At 42.6% G+C, this 17284-nt stretch overlaps 1 protein-coding gene across 1 annotated transcript in view; it reads right to left on the bottom strand.

Annotated features, from left to right (window-relative positions):
• The window catches only part of PRKAR2B (protein kinase cAMP-dependent type II regulatory subunit beta), a 90574-nt gene that overhangs the window by 9904 nt on the left and 63386 nt on the right, over positions 1-17284 (bottom strand). The window contains exons 4-6 of the mRNA XM_025984031.2: positions 15258-15341; positions 6672-6778; positions 3805-3958 (exon numbers count right to left, since the gene is read on the bottom strand). Coding sequence (XP_025839816.2) covers positions 3805-3958; positions 6672-6778; positions 15258-15341 — 345 coding nt within the window. The remainder of the gene's footprint in view (positions 1-3804; positions 3959-6671; positions 6779-15257; positions 15342-17284) is intronic.

Raw genomic sequence — 17284 nt, 5'->3', positions numbered from 1 at the left:
CCAGGTCTTATTTATTTTATAACTAGAAGTTTGTACCTTTTGACCCCATTCACCCATGACCAGCATTTTTATAAAAAATAAAGAACAGAAAATCATAGCATGCACATCTAGAAAAGTGTTGTTTAGTTATTTCAGTTATACAAAAAGACACATAAAATAAATATAATAATATACTGGTAAGTAAATATACTGGTTGTGATATTTCCTAATGGAAATCTTAGTGAGTTGCAGAAAAAAACCCATGAAAAACACTAGTAGAAAATTTTTTAAATTTTTTAATCATAAAGCAATTATAAGAGAGCCTGAAAAAACTATGCTAGGTTGTCACATCTACATTACGTTAGAGTTTTTTTAAATGTGCACAGAGGAAATGCAACTTTCTTGAATATCAGAGTCCAATGCCTGTTTATCATTCTCAGGGTTCTAAAACGTTCCTCTGTTTACACTACTTAACCTCAAAGATACAGAACTCAATTAAGGAAACAGGGAAAATTTTAAAGATTAACAGCTCAAAAAATGGTTTTCCTACAAACTTCATTTTGTATATTATGTATAAAACATTAGGTATATTAAATGGTTCTCAGCTAGCAGCCCCCAGAATGATGTCGGTTTGTCACACACTGATAAACAATTACACCACTGTACTATCAAATAAAACTGAGATATGTCATTAATTATTATATTACTGTGCCGACACAGTGAGGCTGAATTTAACTGAACTGGTGGGATGGAGAAAAATGCGGGCGTGGATGCAAGTCTCCAGGAGAGCAAACATCCTGTTACCCAATGTGGTTTATTACAGTTTTACAAGGGCTATAATTTGGCATCTTAATCCAAATGATTTTTTTGAAAGAGACAAATTTGCAAGATAATTAGTAGAATTATTGAACTAGTTTCCAAGCGTGGGTCTGCATCAGAATCAGCTGTGGTATTAAAAAAAAAAAAAAAAGAGGGTCTCAGACCCGAGACTTGAAGGACTCCAATGACGACGTCTGCATGTGGGGCTCCTTAACCTGACAGGTCATCAACGCTCCCCAAGGGGCTCTGCTGCAGAATCGGCCTGGGAGCTTTACGCTTTACGGACAGGTGAGCGCGAGGCAGAGGAGACTAGAAAGAGCGCAGGGATTAAAAATTAACCACGAGGAGGAGGGATCTGCTTCGGGAAAACCTTTGGTAGTGGCCCACCTCTTCTCACCCTCTGTGACAGACGATTAAAATCCAGAAAGCCCCATGTCCTCAGGAGGCACCGCAATAACCGCAATAACCGCCTGAGTCCCGGGCAGGGGCTCGCGCATCAGCGCTTCCCCGCGGCTGGCCTGGCGGTGGCGGTGACGGTGACCGAGGCCTGGTGGCAGAGAGGCCCTCCTCTCGGGACCCTCCTCTTTCTACCTGCGCTCTGTGCCAGGGCCCCCTGCGTCACCGTTAAGAGGGAAACATCGAGGGAAACATTGTTTCTATTCGACTTTCCCTGAAAAAGGGGAGTTTGGGGGGTCACTCTGAAAAAACACGTGAAGCATTAAGTGAGATGTTAATTCTAATTTTTTTTTATTTTTTAAAGATTTTATTTATTTATTCATGATACATACACACACACACACACACACACACACACACACACACACGCGGGGGGGGGGGGCAGAGACCCAGGCAGAGGGAGAAGCAGGCTCCCTGCAGGGAGCCCGACGTGGGACTCGATCCCAGGACTCCAGGATCACGCCCTGGGCCGAAGGCAGGCCTTAAACCGCTGAGCCACCCGGGCTGCCCAAATTCTAATTTTTAAAAAGTTCACCCGCCCCAAGGTGATCGTCACAAAGTGCCCGCTTTAATAACCCGCATAGATGGGTCACCATCTCCGAAGGTGCTTAATCCCAGGGGGCGGCTTACGTGTCCACACACGCGGGAAGCGCTGGGTGAGGCTCCTACCAAAGCTGCGAGCCGTGAGCCGTCACAGGGGCCAACCTGCCAGGCGAGTCACGCTGTCCCTAGGATGTGCGGCTTCCTGACGGCGTGGCCCTCTGGCCTGGCCACCTCATCGTGACGACTGAATTTTTAACTGATGCCACGGAACGGGGGTCATGGAGACTAGCCCGAGCCCACCACTCCGGTCACTGGCGATCGCGGCCTGTGGACCTCGCCGGCTCTGGTTTGGGGTTTCTACTCTGCTGGCTTGGGGAGTTCTGGTCTCTGATGGTCCTCAGAACCCGCCAAACGACGACGAGTTTCCTCTCGTGTGAAACAATTCCAATTTTTCTTGCATGACTTGAAACGTGACTCATCACAGTTTTACTACGGAACAGTAAACCGCCGGATCGTAATACGAAGCGCTGTGCGGTGTGTATGGTTCTTCCGAGCAAGAGATTTTTATCAGCTGAGTCCACTTCAGAGTTAAATGGCTGAGTCCACACAGAGGAATGTGTTACTTCTGTGAAGCTACAGTCCTTGGGACCCAGACCAACAGACTTCCTATTATCTCAACCTCTCCTCCTTCCACAAAAGGACTTTTGAGAGAACTAATCTAATAGATGCACGTCGAAAACTACACAGTGGGCCATTTCCAACAATTTAAAAAGAAAATACATGTACTGCAAACATGCCCTAAAATCTGCGCTGCTTAAAGTGTGTTCTGGGTACAGGAGCACTAGGGTCTCCCGGGAGCTTGTAAGACATGCAAAATCATAGGCCTCATTCCAGATCCAGTGAATCAGAATCTGCATTTTAACTATATTCTTGGTGATCCGTAAGCACCTCGGAGTCTGAGAAGCACCAGCTTAAACAGTTTCCAGAATCAGCTACCCTGTATCCTGGTATCATGTTTGAAAAGAAATCTCCCTTCCCACCTCACCCAAATGTCTTTAAATCAATTTTCAGGTCCTGTAGAAATATCATCATTAATGAATTTATTTTAAAAGCCTAGGTCCCATCTCTGCAGAGTCTGATTAAATTAGTCTGTGGTGGGGCCTCAGCACCGTAACCCCACACACCCCCAGCAGGCATTCAGGTGAGAAACACAGGTATCAAGTATCTTGATTCTACCCAGATGCTTTGCAGTGTGAAGTGGTTACCATTTTATAGCACACCAAGAGATCTGTTTATGGAGGCTTCTCAAACTCTAGCATGCATCTGAGTCACGTGGTGAGTTTGCTCAAGCATAGCTCACTGGGCCCCATCTCCAGAGCTGCTGATTCAATGGGCCCCCATCAGTACGTGGAGGCCCCAGAATCTGCATTTCTAGTAAAATGCCCTGGTGATACAGATTCAATGCTTCTGGTCAGGGGGACCCACTTGAGGAAGCATAGATAATACCACTGAAGGCTTTGTTCCCTTGTCTGGGTGGCTAGTTGTGAAGGCTGGGTAAAAGAGGAGCATTATGGGAGCACCTGGGTGGCTCAGTGGTTGAGCATCTGCATTCGGCTCAGGTCGTGATCCCGGGGGTCCTGGGATAGAGTCCTGCATCGGGCCCCCCACAGGGAACAGGCTTCTCCCTCTGCCTGTGTCTCTGCCTCTCTGTGTCTCACATGAATAAATAAATACAATCTTAAAAAAAAAAAGGGGGGGGGAAGCATTTTGGATCTGAGTATCTTTCCCAGGACCAGTAGGTTATTCCTGACTTCAATGGGAAAAGAACATGAAGATTTAACCCAGCACCCAAAAGTTCAGCATCGAGTAGTTGCTTAATAAATACCCTGACGACTGATGAGGAATGCAAAGAAATCCACCTATTAGAACTAAAATCCTCTAGCTGCCTGGCTTTTGCGGTAACGATTTTTACAAATAACACGCAGGTCAAACAAATATTTCACTCACCAAACCCCACAGAGCACCAGGAGAGGTAGCAGTGATTGTAGCCGCTCTGGGCGTATTGTACATTAAGGCCAGTTCACCAAAACTCCCACGATTATCGTAGTTACCCACACACCTTCCAACACCATCGCATTTCACATAGATATCAAATGTTCCTCTGTTGGGCAGATGAAAAATAAGAGGCAAAAGTAACTCAAGTCAAATCTCATGACAATAAAACATAATTTCAGAGAAGACCAGTGTGCAATGAAATCTCCTTTCTGGCTTCCCTTTCTCCTCTGATGGCAAGTAATAAAAGAGCATCGATAAGTGCCAGAGACGCCAACCATGTGCCAGACAAGCAGGAAGAGAGACCATCAGCTAGATTATGGTAAGGACCAGACATGTGCCTTTGGGGGGGTTAAAATGAGATGAAACTAAATAGAAGTTTGTAATTCTGAGGGAATGTATATATATGAAACAGCTGACTGGTTATCTTGGGGTAAGAACAGTGAAGGATGCTAGGATGTTCACTGTCTAATTAAAGAGTTTTTGTGCCTTACATGAACATGTATTACTTTTGAAGTCAGAAGAAAATAACCCTTTTTTAAAAAAAAAAAAAAAGAATATGGCTCTAACAATTTGGTCATGACTACTGGACGGCACTTACAAGCCTCTTTTATAGTGTAAGGGAGGGGCCAGCAAAGCATGGCCCATGGATCGGCTGCCTGCTTTCATGAATAAAGTTTTACTAGAACACAAACACATAGGTCCACTTTTGCCTTCTTGATCACAGATCTGCACAACAGCAGAGCCAAGTAGTTGTGACAGAGACCACAGCCTCAGAGCCTAAAGAATTTTCTCTGGCTCTTTATGTCATCTGGGGCTTTAATGTAGAGTGACCCCCAATGTGAAGCAAAAAGGGGTAGAAATTCAGAGTAAATATCTGATCCTGGTCCTTTTGTAGGTCTCTTTTTATTCTATGCTTATCTTTTATTTGGGTTCATAGTCTAGGCAAGCAATACTCAATTCTGCATGGCCCTGTCCTACATACACTATAGCTCTTGCATCTATAGAACTACATTCTTCCTGTGGAGGGCTGTCTTCTTCCCATATACCGTGTTTTATCAGAGAACATGGCTTCAAGGCTTGCTGACACACCTGGGAGGGCAGGCAGCAGAAACTCTGGCTTTTATTCTGTTGGCTAAACCCTTAACAAAGACCAAAAGGGGGGGGAGGGAGGAGCTTTTAAGATTAGGAAAGGATTATGAATGGTAAAGATACAGCAAAAGCAAAAAACACAAGATACTGCACAAAGATATTAATGAATAAGAGAATGACTGACTTTATATTCATGCGTAGACGGTTTCATGACTCTCTTTCAAGTGCAGACTAATTCTTCTCTGGATGCTGTTTCCACTTTGGCACTAACACCATTTTATACATTTTCTACTTTGAACAGAACAAAGTACACCACAAATGTGCTAATGAGAAGTAAAATGAGCTCCCAGACCAGCTGCAAGCACACGGTCTAAAATCTGTACCACCTTCTCATATGCGTTTCTTCCCTGACAACATGAGGCATTGGGCAGAGTGGAGCCACAGAAAGACCACGAACAGTGGCCAAGAGACCTGCATGCCGGGCTGGCAGGACTTCACGGACCCCCGTCACTTCTGCATATCTGGGAATTTTCATCTGTCAAATGGGTGATTAGGATCTAACTGAACAGGGAGAGGTTAAGGGAGTTTTTATCATATTTGGGTCTCCCATACACCCCTACAGTTAAATACGCTGGAACAGCTGAGGGAATTTCACCAATGAAAGCTGTCAGAGATTCTAAAATCAAGGCTTTAATTTACATATGGGACAATGGGGGTGCTGTGCAGAGGGCTCACCTGAAGCCCCTGCCAATAGCTCTACGGGGTCACCACGGCATAGGGACGAGGGAAGGGAGGACTCAGAGAGAACCCTGCACGCGGAGAGCGTGCATGACTGCTGATGTAGGAGAGACGACAACCACAGAGCCAAGTCAAGAAATGAGGCTGCGCAGACAGATGGGGTGTGATTTCCCGCATGGCTCAGAGCTGAGTACAACTCCACCCAGAGAAGCAAATGCAACCCAGGGAATCCGGCTGAGAGACGACCTGTGTGGCACCCAAAATGGGAGGGGCCGGGGGTGCCGACTGTCTCATGGACACTTCAGCATCACTTCACAGAAGTGAAGAAATAAAGCCTCTGTTCAGACTGCTCCCCTGGTACAGTTTGGGGCTCTTAACCTAATTATCGCTTAAAGCACACTGTGCTTTGACGAAGTAAAGCACAACGCAGGTTTTCTGAAATCACATTTTTCAATATGGTGTATGCCTTCTCATTTAAATAAAATAACTTCTCTATAATGTTTTTAATGCACAAGAATGCATAAACAATTTCTGGAAAGAGCATGAACTCCCTTCTCTACCATGAGCATGCTTTACTTTATAGTCAATGAAAAAAGAACAGACTGAGTTATATGATTCAACACCCCAGATGCTGTGCGCTGCTTGCCTTCGAAGTGTCGCAGGCATCCTCTCAAGCCAAAGCTAATAAGTGAGGCAGCTCACAGTAAATGACTGAGATTTATAGATCGAACTAACCAAAATCATCCTTCCTTCTATAAACTATGCCTCTTTCCATGATCTAATGTGGTTTCACCACACGTATTCCCAGCGGGCTTCCTGTGCCTTTTATACAGTAACGAGAATAAAGAGGGAACGGTGAGTATTAAAAGCTAGTGAATATTAAAGAGGTAACAGCAACTATCGAATATTAATCTGCCAGTTGTTATAAGCACCACTGAGATTCCTCAGGGACGGTTCCTTACATTTCAGCAGTGAGGTTACGTGAAACTTACCTATCGATCACGTAAAAGTTGTCACCATCATCGCCTTGATCAATTACATGCTCTCCTTCTTTGACCAGTTTTTCAAACATGGCATCTAACACTTGAGACATCTGTTCCTATTTTTTAAAGAGAAAAGATACAATCTTTATGTTTGTCTACGATATGTTCTCTTGACTGTAATCAGCTTTGTATTTCTGTGAACCAGCTCAAAGAAAAAGAAATCTCATCACTGCCATTAAGTCTTGTCAAAAGAAAAAAAAAATACACAGTGCAGTTGTCCTTACCACCTAACAAAGGAGATTATAGATTTCCTTTCATATTCAGTACCTGAATGAAAGTAATTATAATTAGCTACTTCAGAATATTTCAGTGCAATGATCACCCAGTTTAATATATTGAAAAATGAACCACCAAACCACCACAGACCTTATACATGAAATAGAATCTTGGCAACTAAAATGACCAGGTTCGTAATGAACTACTGCAAATATCTTTTAAAGATAACTGTTTTTAAAACTTCCCTACACACACACAAAAAAAATAAATAAAAAAAATAAAACTTCCCTATGTTTAGTCATCACTAGGATTTATGTAGGGATTACCTAAGTACTTAGTGAATTCAAATTCTGCCTCCAATCCTTTTGGTTGAGCACTAAAACCAAAACAACAGGAAAAAAAAAAATATGCAAACCCAAAAATGACGGCAAATTTGAAACACTATTCTTTATCATGATGGTTCTCTTTAAGAAGCAACCATTCACCTCCCTAGGACAGATTTATTAAAACAGAAGCCAGAAACATCAAACCTATTCTTCAACAACTACTTAAATTACATAAAATTTTTATTCTGCTGAAGCGTGGTTGACAAGGCTTAAGGATAAACTCCAGCTGGTGAGAATAAACTAGAAGGTGAAGAACAAACAAATCTTTCCGCAGAACAAATACAGGAACAATTCAAAGGCCCTCGAATACACAAGAGAGCTCGGTGTTTCTCAAACTGGGTTTTGTGGAACCCAGGGATTTCATGGAGGTGCTTCAGTGATGGATTCAGCTGATTTAACTGCCCCCTTAAAGTGTATGTGAGCCATTAAATATGAAAACTAATGGAAATCAAAATGCTCAGATGACTTATATATACACAGTTTTTTCATGAGGTTGAATTTCTCATAAAATTAACCACGGTTAAGTGAACGATTCAGTGGCCACAAAATTGTGCCACTGCCACTTACTTCTTAGTTCTAAAACATTTTCATCGCTTCAAAAGGAAGCCTTGTGCCCAAGCAGGAATTTTGCGATTCTCTCCTCCCGCTGGCCCTTGGCACCACCTACCTATTTTGTGTCTCTATGAATTCCCCTAATCTGGATATTTCACACAACACAATCATACAACATGACCTTCTGCATCTGCCTTATTTCACTCAGCATTTTGAGGTTCATCCTTGTTCTAGATATATCCCAACTTATTCTTCTTTATAGATGAATAATATTCCACTGTAAATATACCACGATTGGTTTATCCATTCATCCATCACTGGACGCTTAGACTGTTTCCACCTTTTGGCTATTTATGAATGTTTATGTCAACTCTTCTGGGTTAACCCTAGGAGGGGAACTACTTGAGTCATACGGTAATTCTAGGTTTAACTATCTGAGCAACTGCCAAGCAGTTTTCCACAGCGCCTAAACAGTTTTCTTTCCCACCAGCAATGTACTAGGATTCCAATTTCTCCACATCCTCACCAACACTTGTTATGTTTCCTTCTTAAAAAAAAAAAAAAAATTATACCCACCCTATTGGTGCTGGGCTGGTACTTCATTGTGGTTTCAGGATTGGCATTTCCCTAATGACTAGCCATGTTGAGAATCTTTTCATGTACTTACTGGTAACTTGTGCATCTTTTTTGGAGAAATGTCTATATTCAAGTATTTTGACCAATTTTAAGTTGGGTTGTTATTTTGTTGTTGAGTTGTAAGAGTTCTTTATGTATTTTAGATACTAGGCCCTTATATGTAGGATTTTGCACATATTTTCTCCCATTTGGTAGATGTCTTTCACTTTTTTCAATATTGTTCTTTATGCACAAAATTTTTATTTCTAATGAAGTCCAACTTCTTTTCTTTTCATATTCCTGTTTTTGGTGTCTACCCAAGAATCCACTGCTAAATCCAAGGTCATGAAGACTTACCCTTGTGGGTTTTTTTTTTTTTTTAAGAGTTTTTATAGTTTGGGAGCTCACATTTAGGTCCTGGATCCATTTTGAGTTAATTTTTGTGTACAGTGTAAAGGAGGGATCCAACTTGGTTCCCAGTTGTCCCAGCACCATTTGTTGAAGAGACTTTTCTTTCCCCATTGAGTGGTCTTGGTACTCTCATCAGAAATCAAATGAATATCAAATTAAACATATAAATCAAATGTATAGGTTTGTTTCTAGACTCTCAATTCTATTCCATTGTTCTATGCATCTGCCCATGCTACTAACACATTGTTTTTATTCCTGGAGCTCTGTAGTAGAAGTTTTTTTTAAAGATTTATTTATTTTAGAGAGAAAAAAGGGAGGGGCAGAAGAAGAGAATCTCAAACAGACTCCCGCTGAGCATGGAGCCTGACGTGGGGCTTGATCTCACAGCCCCGAGATCACAACCTGAGCTAAAACCAAGAGTTGTATGCCTAACTGATGGTGCCACCCAGACATCCCTGTAGTAAAAGTTTTGAAATTAGCAAGTGTGAGTCCTCTGACTTTGCTCTCCTTTTTCAGTATTATTTTGACGCTGTGGGCCCTCCTTGGCTATATTTGCAATTTTAATAAATTAGACAACAGCAAAAGGTTAATGTGTCTTCCTGGTTTTGCTTTATAATACATGAATATTAGTAATCTCAACCTTTATAAACTAATACAATACAAATAATTTTTAAAATAATACAGAACCTCTACGAATACAGCCATATTGTTAAGTAAAAAGAACGAGGCAGGACACTGTGGAAAGTTTGCTGCCACTGAAACTTAAAAAACAATATCCTGCTCTGCACATCACACGAACCTGGAGAAATACCCATGAGAATGCTCTAAGCATGTGGCTCCTGAGAAGCTGGGTTGCTGGAAGGCAGGGGTACAAGGGGGATTTCCTTTCCCCAACTCCTCTTTTGTTCTTTTTGGATTTTTATAAATTGTATAGGCACACAGACTTATAACTTTTAATTAAAAACCCCGGCTCTGGGCAGCCTGGGTGGCTCAGCGGTTCAGCACCTGCCTTCAGCTCAGGGCATGATACTGCAGACCCGGGATCGAGTCCCATGTCTGGCTCCCTGCATGGAGCCTGCTTCTCCCTCTGCCTGTGTCTCGGCTTCTCTCTCTCATGAATAAATAAAATAAAATCTTAAAAAAAAAATACCCCAGTTCTCCATTTAAACAGAAAACATACTATTGCATCTTCACATTGGCTAAGCAAAGCTTCTGGAGGAACGATGGTGGCGGGTCCTGCAGGAAGTGGTTTTCATCCCCTCCCTGGGTCCCTGCGTGAGCTCTGACACCTACTTGTGAAACAGGAGCCCCTGCGGAAGACGAAGCCAATGTGGCCGTGAAGCACTGCTGTCTGCATGTGGTGCTAATTGGCCCCACAGAGACCATTTTATCCAAATGAGTTCATCAACTAGGCAGCATATGGTCACCTATCAAAATTATGAAGTTTGATTAAATGGTTTACTAATATTTTGTTTCACTTACTATTCATATTCCAACTCTTTTAGGCCAGATGGAGAGGGAATATCAGGCTTATTGATTAGCTCTTTCTCTAAATGTCAAATGGAGAAAAAAATATATACTGCTTAAGTAAATTTTTGTTTTTCTTGGTATTTAGCTGCATTTTAAAACTTTATAAAGCTTAGGAATTCACACACGGCTACATAAAACACTAATTCCTGGTAAAATACAGAACAATCATTTCTTCTAGAACGTCTCAATGTGACAGGTGTCTGTTCTAATCAATCAAAATGCAATTTCCCCATAATTATGCACAGAGTGAAAAGAACTTAGGAAATATTTAATATGCAGGGGCTTATCCCAATGACTGACAACTACTGCAGGAAATCTACATCTTATTCTACAGAATGCAAACCCGGGACTGAGCTCTTGGTGAAAGGTCTCTACCTTCAAAAATAACAATTTACTCTCCATTAGTAGAAGAATCTATCATGGCGAATAGGAAAATTATTTCAGTTTGTCTCAAATTAGAAATATTTCAGAAGAAAAATGGCCTACCGAGTTGAGCATTAAAATATTCATGAAAAGAATATCTTCAAAGAGATTAATAATTATAAATGCTATGCTCAACATATGACTGTACAGCCCTCCTGGGAAAATTGTTCGGAGGCCTAGAAGGTGCAGGATTCCTAAGCTAAACAATGACTTCAGGGAATTCAGATGACTTAGGAGGTAAAAAGCCAAGATCATTCTTCTTGCTAGTAATTACTGCTTCCCCTTCTCGCCCAATTTTCCCATCTCAGAGAAAGGTACCAGCTCATGGTCATTCCAGCAAGACCCTGGAAGTCATCCTAGACCCTTTCCATCAGGTCACAGATCATTTGGTCCCTAAACAGCGCCAATTTCTGCCAATCCTGAATATTCAATGAAACCAACCCCTTTTAACCTTCCCTAAACCCATTTCCCACCCTTCTACCCTTTGTCCTGCCACCACAGTGAACTCAGACCCATCTGATTGTTCCTTTCTCTGCTTAAAATGTTTCAGTTGTGACTTCCCACCACCCACAATATGTGGCCAATGCTACAGGGTGGCTGGCGTTCAAGAACGGTCCTTTGTGACACAGCACACATGCATCTGAGCTCTCGCCAACGGATGTCTCTTGGTGCAAGCTCCAGTAAGAACATTCCCTGTGCTTTCCTTCCACTAGCAATCTCCTTCCTTAGTCAAGTTCTGAGGCTCAGCTCAGGGGGTCTCCCCAGCTTCCTGAATCCCCAGGTCCCCCGAGAGACCCTCATCCTCACAGTGTCCTGACTCCATTACAGCGTTTATCGATGTTATACCAAACTGCTTTGTGTATTTGAATCCTTCATCAAATTGTAAGTTCCAAGAGGACAAGAACCCTAAGTATTTCTGTGGCATCCCTAAAAAGGCTTTCTATAGACTTTGGAGCACAGTGAGCAGTTAGGGCATCAAACTGAAAGGAGTTGTTGTATAAGCAGGTTATTGGAGTTGAATATGTAATTCACTTTAAATGCATCTGGGTTACTGTAAAAAAAAAAAAAAGGTATATTGTGAAAAACTAGCAGACTGTTTAAAACATGAGCTTAACCTAAAATCGTCAATCTGCCATGTTTGGGGAGGTTTTTGGTTTTTTTCTAATCCCAGGTAGTAATCTGTTAAGAAAAATACAGTTTTACCTACCTAAATTTTGTATCACTCCCAGAAGGATTGAGATAGTAGGAAAGTAAGTCAAGATAGTTTGAGCTCAATTAAAAAAAAAAAAAAAGAAAGAAAGAAAGATCTTTTGGAAGCAAATGTGTAAATATAACTTTTCTCTCCAATAAAATATTCAATAATTAGGGATCCCTGGGTGGCTCAGTGGTTTAGCGCCTGCCTTTGGCCCAGGGCGCGCTCCTGGAGTCCCAGGATGGAGTCCCACGTCAGGCTTCCTACATGGAGCCTGCTTCTCCCTCTGCCTGTGTCTCTACCCGCCCCCCATCAAGAATAAATAAATAAATAAATCTTTAAAAAAAATCAACAATGAAAATTCATGAATTTGGTAATTTCATGAACTGGCTTTTCTTCCCACTGCCCATGAACTGGCCTTTAAAACATATATATTCAAGACCTTCAACACAGCAGCAAAAAAAAAAAAAAAGGTTAAAATATTTACTGTTTATAAAAATAACCACTTTAAGATGTTCCTTGCCAGGATATACTAGTGGTAACTTTTTAAAATTATTTTAGGGACCCCTGGGTGGCTCAGGTGGTTAAGTGTCTGCCTCTCAGCTCAGGTCATGACTCCAGGGTCCTGGGATGGAGCCCCGCATCGGGCTCCCTGCTCCGCGGGGAAACTGCTTCTCCCTTTCCCTCTGCTCGTGTATTCTCTCTCTCCTCTCTCTCTCTCTTAAAAAAATAAATGAAATCTTAAACAATTTTTTTGATTATTTCAAATGCATCCAAAATTTACACAGGTGCTTTAAAAGAGTTAAAGTTGAAATGGCAAGAAAAATCAATTTAATGGAGAGGAGACAAAGAGGGCAGCGTCTCAGGAAGGCCCCCCGGCAGCTCTCCCCACCGCCTGCTTATCACTTGGTGTACAGGCACCCAAAGATCACTGTTCACTCACTGCTGCAGCATGGAGATACGGCTTCGATTCAACAGGAAAGGACACAAGCAAAAGAACACACGCTTGTACCCAACTCCTGAGCTAGAGCCTTCCACGTCTGGCTCTAGTCCTTGCTACTGGAAGCATGGCTCTGGGCCAGGAGCAGCGGCCTCACCTGAGAGCCTGTGAGAAATGCAGATGCTGAGGCTCCACCACAGACCTACTGAGCCAGACAGCATTTTTAACAAGATCCCCTGAGGACAGGCAGAGTAAAGTGTGAGAAGCACTGCTTTTAGGGGCAGTTCAGTTGGTAAAGCATCTGCCTTGGGCTCAGGTCACGATCTCAGGGTCCTGGGAGCGAGCCCCATGAGGGCTCCCTGCTCAGCGGGGAATCTGCTTCCTTCTCTCCCTCTGCCTGCTGCTTCCCCTGCTTGTGCGGTCTCTCTATCAAATAAATAAAATCTTTAAAAAAAAAAAAAAAAAGAAGCAGCAGCAGCACTGTATTTAGTGAGCTCTGAAATTCTCCCACGTAAAGTTCTAGTTGAAAAACAGAGAATCTCCTTAGCTGGAAGCCTACTCCTAAGGGTAAAACTGAGAATTAATTTTACAGCTGTCTTCTGTGTGTATCTGGAGGAAAAGAGTTAAATACTAAATTAGTTTAATTCCAATAACACACACACACATACACACAAAGTTGTAACTTTCCACTAATCATTATTTAGACTCCTATTGGTGGAAGATGATTAGAGATCACATAGTTTTAATGTCCTTTATGTCACAGAGTCATTATCATTCTAGATAAATGAGATGAGGGATTACTTGGAAGCCCATCAAAATTTCACAAATTCCCTTTAGTCACTTATTCTAGTATTTAATACTATAAGAAACAGTTTGATTCCTAAATTTCTAAATTTTCACAATTTCATTTCCTTTTTTTGTGTGTGTGAGGGAAGTGGGGAGGGAGGGAGAGAGAGAGAGAGAGAGAAGGGGCAAAGATAGAGAGAGAGAGAGAGTGGGAGAGAAAATCTTAAGCAGGCTCCATGCCCAGCACGGAGCCCCTGACTTGAGGCTTGATCTCACGACATTGAGATCATGACCTGAGCTGAAATCAGGAATCAGACCAACTTAACCAACTAAGTCATCCAGGTACCCCTTAATTTCATTTTTTAATCTTCCATTACTAGAGCAAACAAGCAATAGCCCCATTATTTAGAGCTCTCTGTTTTGCAAACTCAGTATGAATTCTAGAGGATCTGAGCCAAACTGTATAAAACTTGTAATGTCTGGTCCTAAAACAATGATCGCCAAAGTCACAAAAAGTAATCCGTGTTCCTGGAGGATGTGATAGAAACTTATGTGGTATTAGAAACAAAAGATTTTTTTTTAATGTTTCAGAATGTCCTATGACCCAGTGTATATGGTATTGGTATAATACCGTACAGCTTCTTCTTTATAAAAATGGACTTAGGAAGACCTCATCTTAAGAAGAGTAGGTCTTAATTTAATGGTCTAGGGCATCAGTCTGAAAACTGTAAAATGCAGCATTTGATCAAAAAAAGGTTGAGTAAGCTACAAGAGTTGACTCAGTTTCCACATTTGGGTTACAGCAGCAGGATCATGGCAACCCAAATGACCACATAGCAACAAAGAAGCATAATCTGAGGATGAAGGAAGAGAACATTTAGGTCAGAGACAGAGCAAAATGTGAACAGCATGCTCACTCATATTGAAAGAGGGGGTTTTTAGAAAAACATCCAGAACCAAAGACCAGAGATTTCAAAATCCTTACGAAGAAAAAAATCCCTCTACCTTTGAAGCAAAGTGAAATGTTATTTTTCAAATACAAATAATACAGAAGTGGTATACTAAAATGTAATTACTATCACTAGCTGGTGCGAGAGGCAATCCTCCGTGGGCCCTGTGCCGTCCTGCAGGTTCCTGCTGGATGTACAAAGAATCCAAGGTCCTACCCTCTCTTCATCTGAGCCATTTCTCAGGGCTATGCTTCTAGCAAGTAACCTTGACGGATGAGATCATGTTTTCCCCACACAAAGCGCCAGCAGACCTGCCTACTCCTGGCTGGAAGGAGCTCAGCGCTGCTCTCCTAGAAGACAACCCGGTGCACATACAGGCACCCACAGTGGGGCCTTTACATCATCCCAGGGGACATTAGCTTGTCAAGAGGGTTAAATCCATGACCCCTGCACAGTTCTTCACCCAGACACCGGGAAACAAAAAACAAAAAACAAAACCAACAACCCATTTCTGGTTACTGAGATTTGGCTTACCGGATCGAGGTTCTTAAACAGCAGGATGTCTTTGCAAGCCTCTTGCAATCGATTTCTTTGATCATCGGTTTTGGGGTGTATAATCTAAAAGGACATCAAAGTAACAAACAAATTAGTCTACTCATCTTACTCATAAGGGACAAATTTTCCCTGCAGGATGTTGGAGGGAAGAACCGTCAGTGCTGAGGCTCACTTCAGGTGACCAGACGTGAGCCACCAGCCCACTAAGCAAGGAAAAATGATAGGGCTTGTCTCAGGGAGGTGGACATTCACCCAGAGAGCACTTGAACATGTTTCAAAGGAGTGTTTCCCCCAGATGAGCAAGTTCCTTTTACAAAGGTCTGTGATTGGCTAATCCCTACAAATGCCAAAGCTTCCTGCTCTTGGGAACATACCAAAGGGCAACAGGCCGCAGAGCTATGCTGAAGACCTGGAGACTGCCTGCACTCTGCCTAATACTCTTCACGTCCTTAACACCGTTTCATACTCTGTCGGTGAGTACAATCGTCTTTCAGGATGTACATCTTTCCTTTGAAACCTGACAGTCTCTGGCAGCTAACCAATTCTTACCCATATATTGCATTAGACGTTAACGTACGTTTTTACGCACAATGCATGCAACTACCCCCACAGAGAGTGGTTTTCCGAAGGCAGCCAAGTAAACACGTGCTGCCATTCCGAGAGTGAATCTGAGGAAAGATGAACCCGACAGTCCTGGTGTGCTCGATTTAGAATGAGCTCAGAGAAACCCAGTGTAGCATATTCTTCCTAAAGTGTCATTCCGGGAGGGGGAGGACCAAGGGAATGCCTGTCAACTCCCCAGAGTCCCTCTGGACTAGCAGGAGGCTCAGCCAACGTGAACCAAAGGCCTATCCTTTCATGAACGTTCGTAGTTTATAAAATGAGTAGAGCAGCAGGAGACAGTCCCAAGAGCAGCAGGCGTGGAGCCATCCTCCCCGGACACCCACGCACGGTCTTTTCCTGCCCTCACGGTCAGAGAGTGGCCGTGGGAGCTGACGAGCAGGTGCCTCAGCTCCGCTGTCCCTGGTCCCATCTCCCCAGGTGAGAGATGTTCGCAGGGTGAAGGTGTGTGGCAGCGCTGCACGAGCACCATGACTCCAGCAGCATTTGCTCGCTTCGTCTCTGTGTTACATTTTGGCAATTCTTGCAATATTTCAAGCCTTTTCATTATTACTGTATTGGCTATGGTGATCTGTGATCAGTTATTACGACTTGCTGAAAGCTCAGATGATGGTTAGCGTTTTTTTTTTTTTTTAGCAACAACGTATATATATTTTTTAAAGATTTGTTTATTTATTCATGAGAGACACACTGAGAGAGGCAGAGACACAGGCATAGGGAGAAGCAGGCTCCACACAGGGAGCCCCATGTGGGACTCGATCCCGGACCCCAGGATCATGCCCTGAGCCAAAGACAGACACTCAACTGCTGAGCCACCTAGACGTCCCTACAACGTATATTATTAAGGCATGTACTTTGGTGGTTTTTTTTTTTTGTACTTTGGTGTTTTAGACATAATGCTATTGCACATTCAGTAGACTAAAACAGGGGCACCTGGGTGGCTTACTCGGTTGTGCATTTGCCTTTGGCTCAGGTCATGATCCTGTGGTCCTGCGATCAATGGAGCCCAGAGTCAGGTTCTGCTCAGTGGGGAGCCTGCTCCTCCCACTCCCTCTGCCTGCCGCTGGGCCTACTTGTGCTCTCTTTCTCTGTCAAATAAATAACATCTTAAAAAAATAACAGACTAAAACAGAGTACACACATGTGCACTGGGAAAACAGAAAATTCATTTGGCTGGCTTCACTGCAATATTTGCTTTATTTCGGTGATCTGAAACTGAACTCACTGTATCTCCAAGGTATGATGTATGTGTACTATTTATTTACCACACGAAAGAGTATTAGCCAGTGAAAGAGGAAGTCATTGCATTTTTTCCAATATGGGTAAGATATATGCAAACTTTCATTGACTGTCCAATCAACATTCATCTCAATCTAGATTCTAAG

The sequence above is a fragment of the Vulpes vulpes genome, chromosome 5, assembly GCF_048418805.1.
Source record: "Vulpes vulpes isolate BD-2025 chromosome 5, VulVul3, whole genome shotgun sequence".
NCBI classification, from domain to species: domain Eukaryota; kingdom Metazoa; phylum Chordata; class Mammalia; order Carnivora; family Canidae; genus Vulpes; species Vulpes vulpes.
The sequence above is the reverse complement of the archived record's forward strand: the minus strand, read 5'-3'. Positions and strand labels throughout refer to the sequence as shown.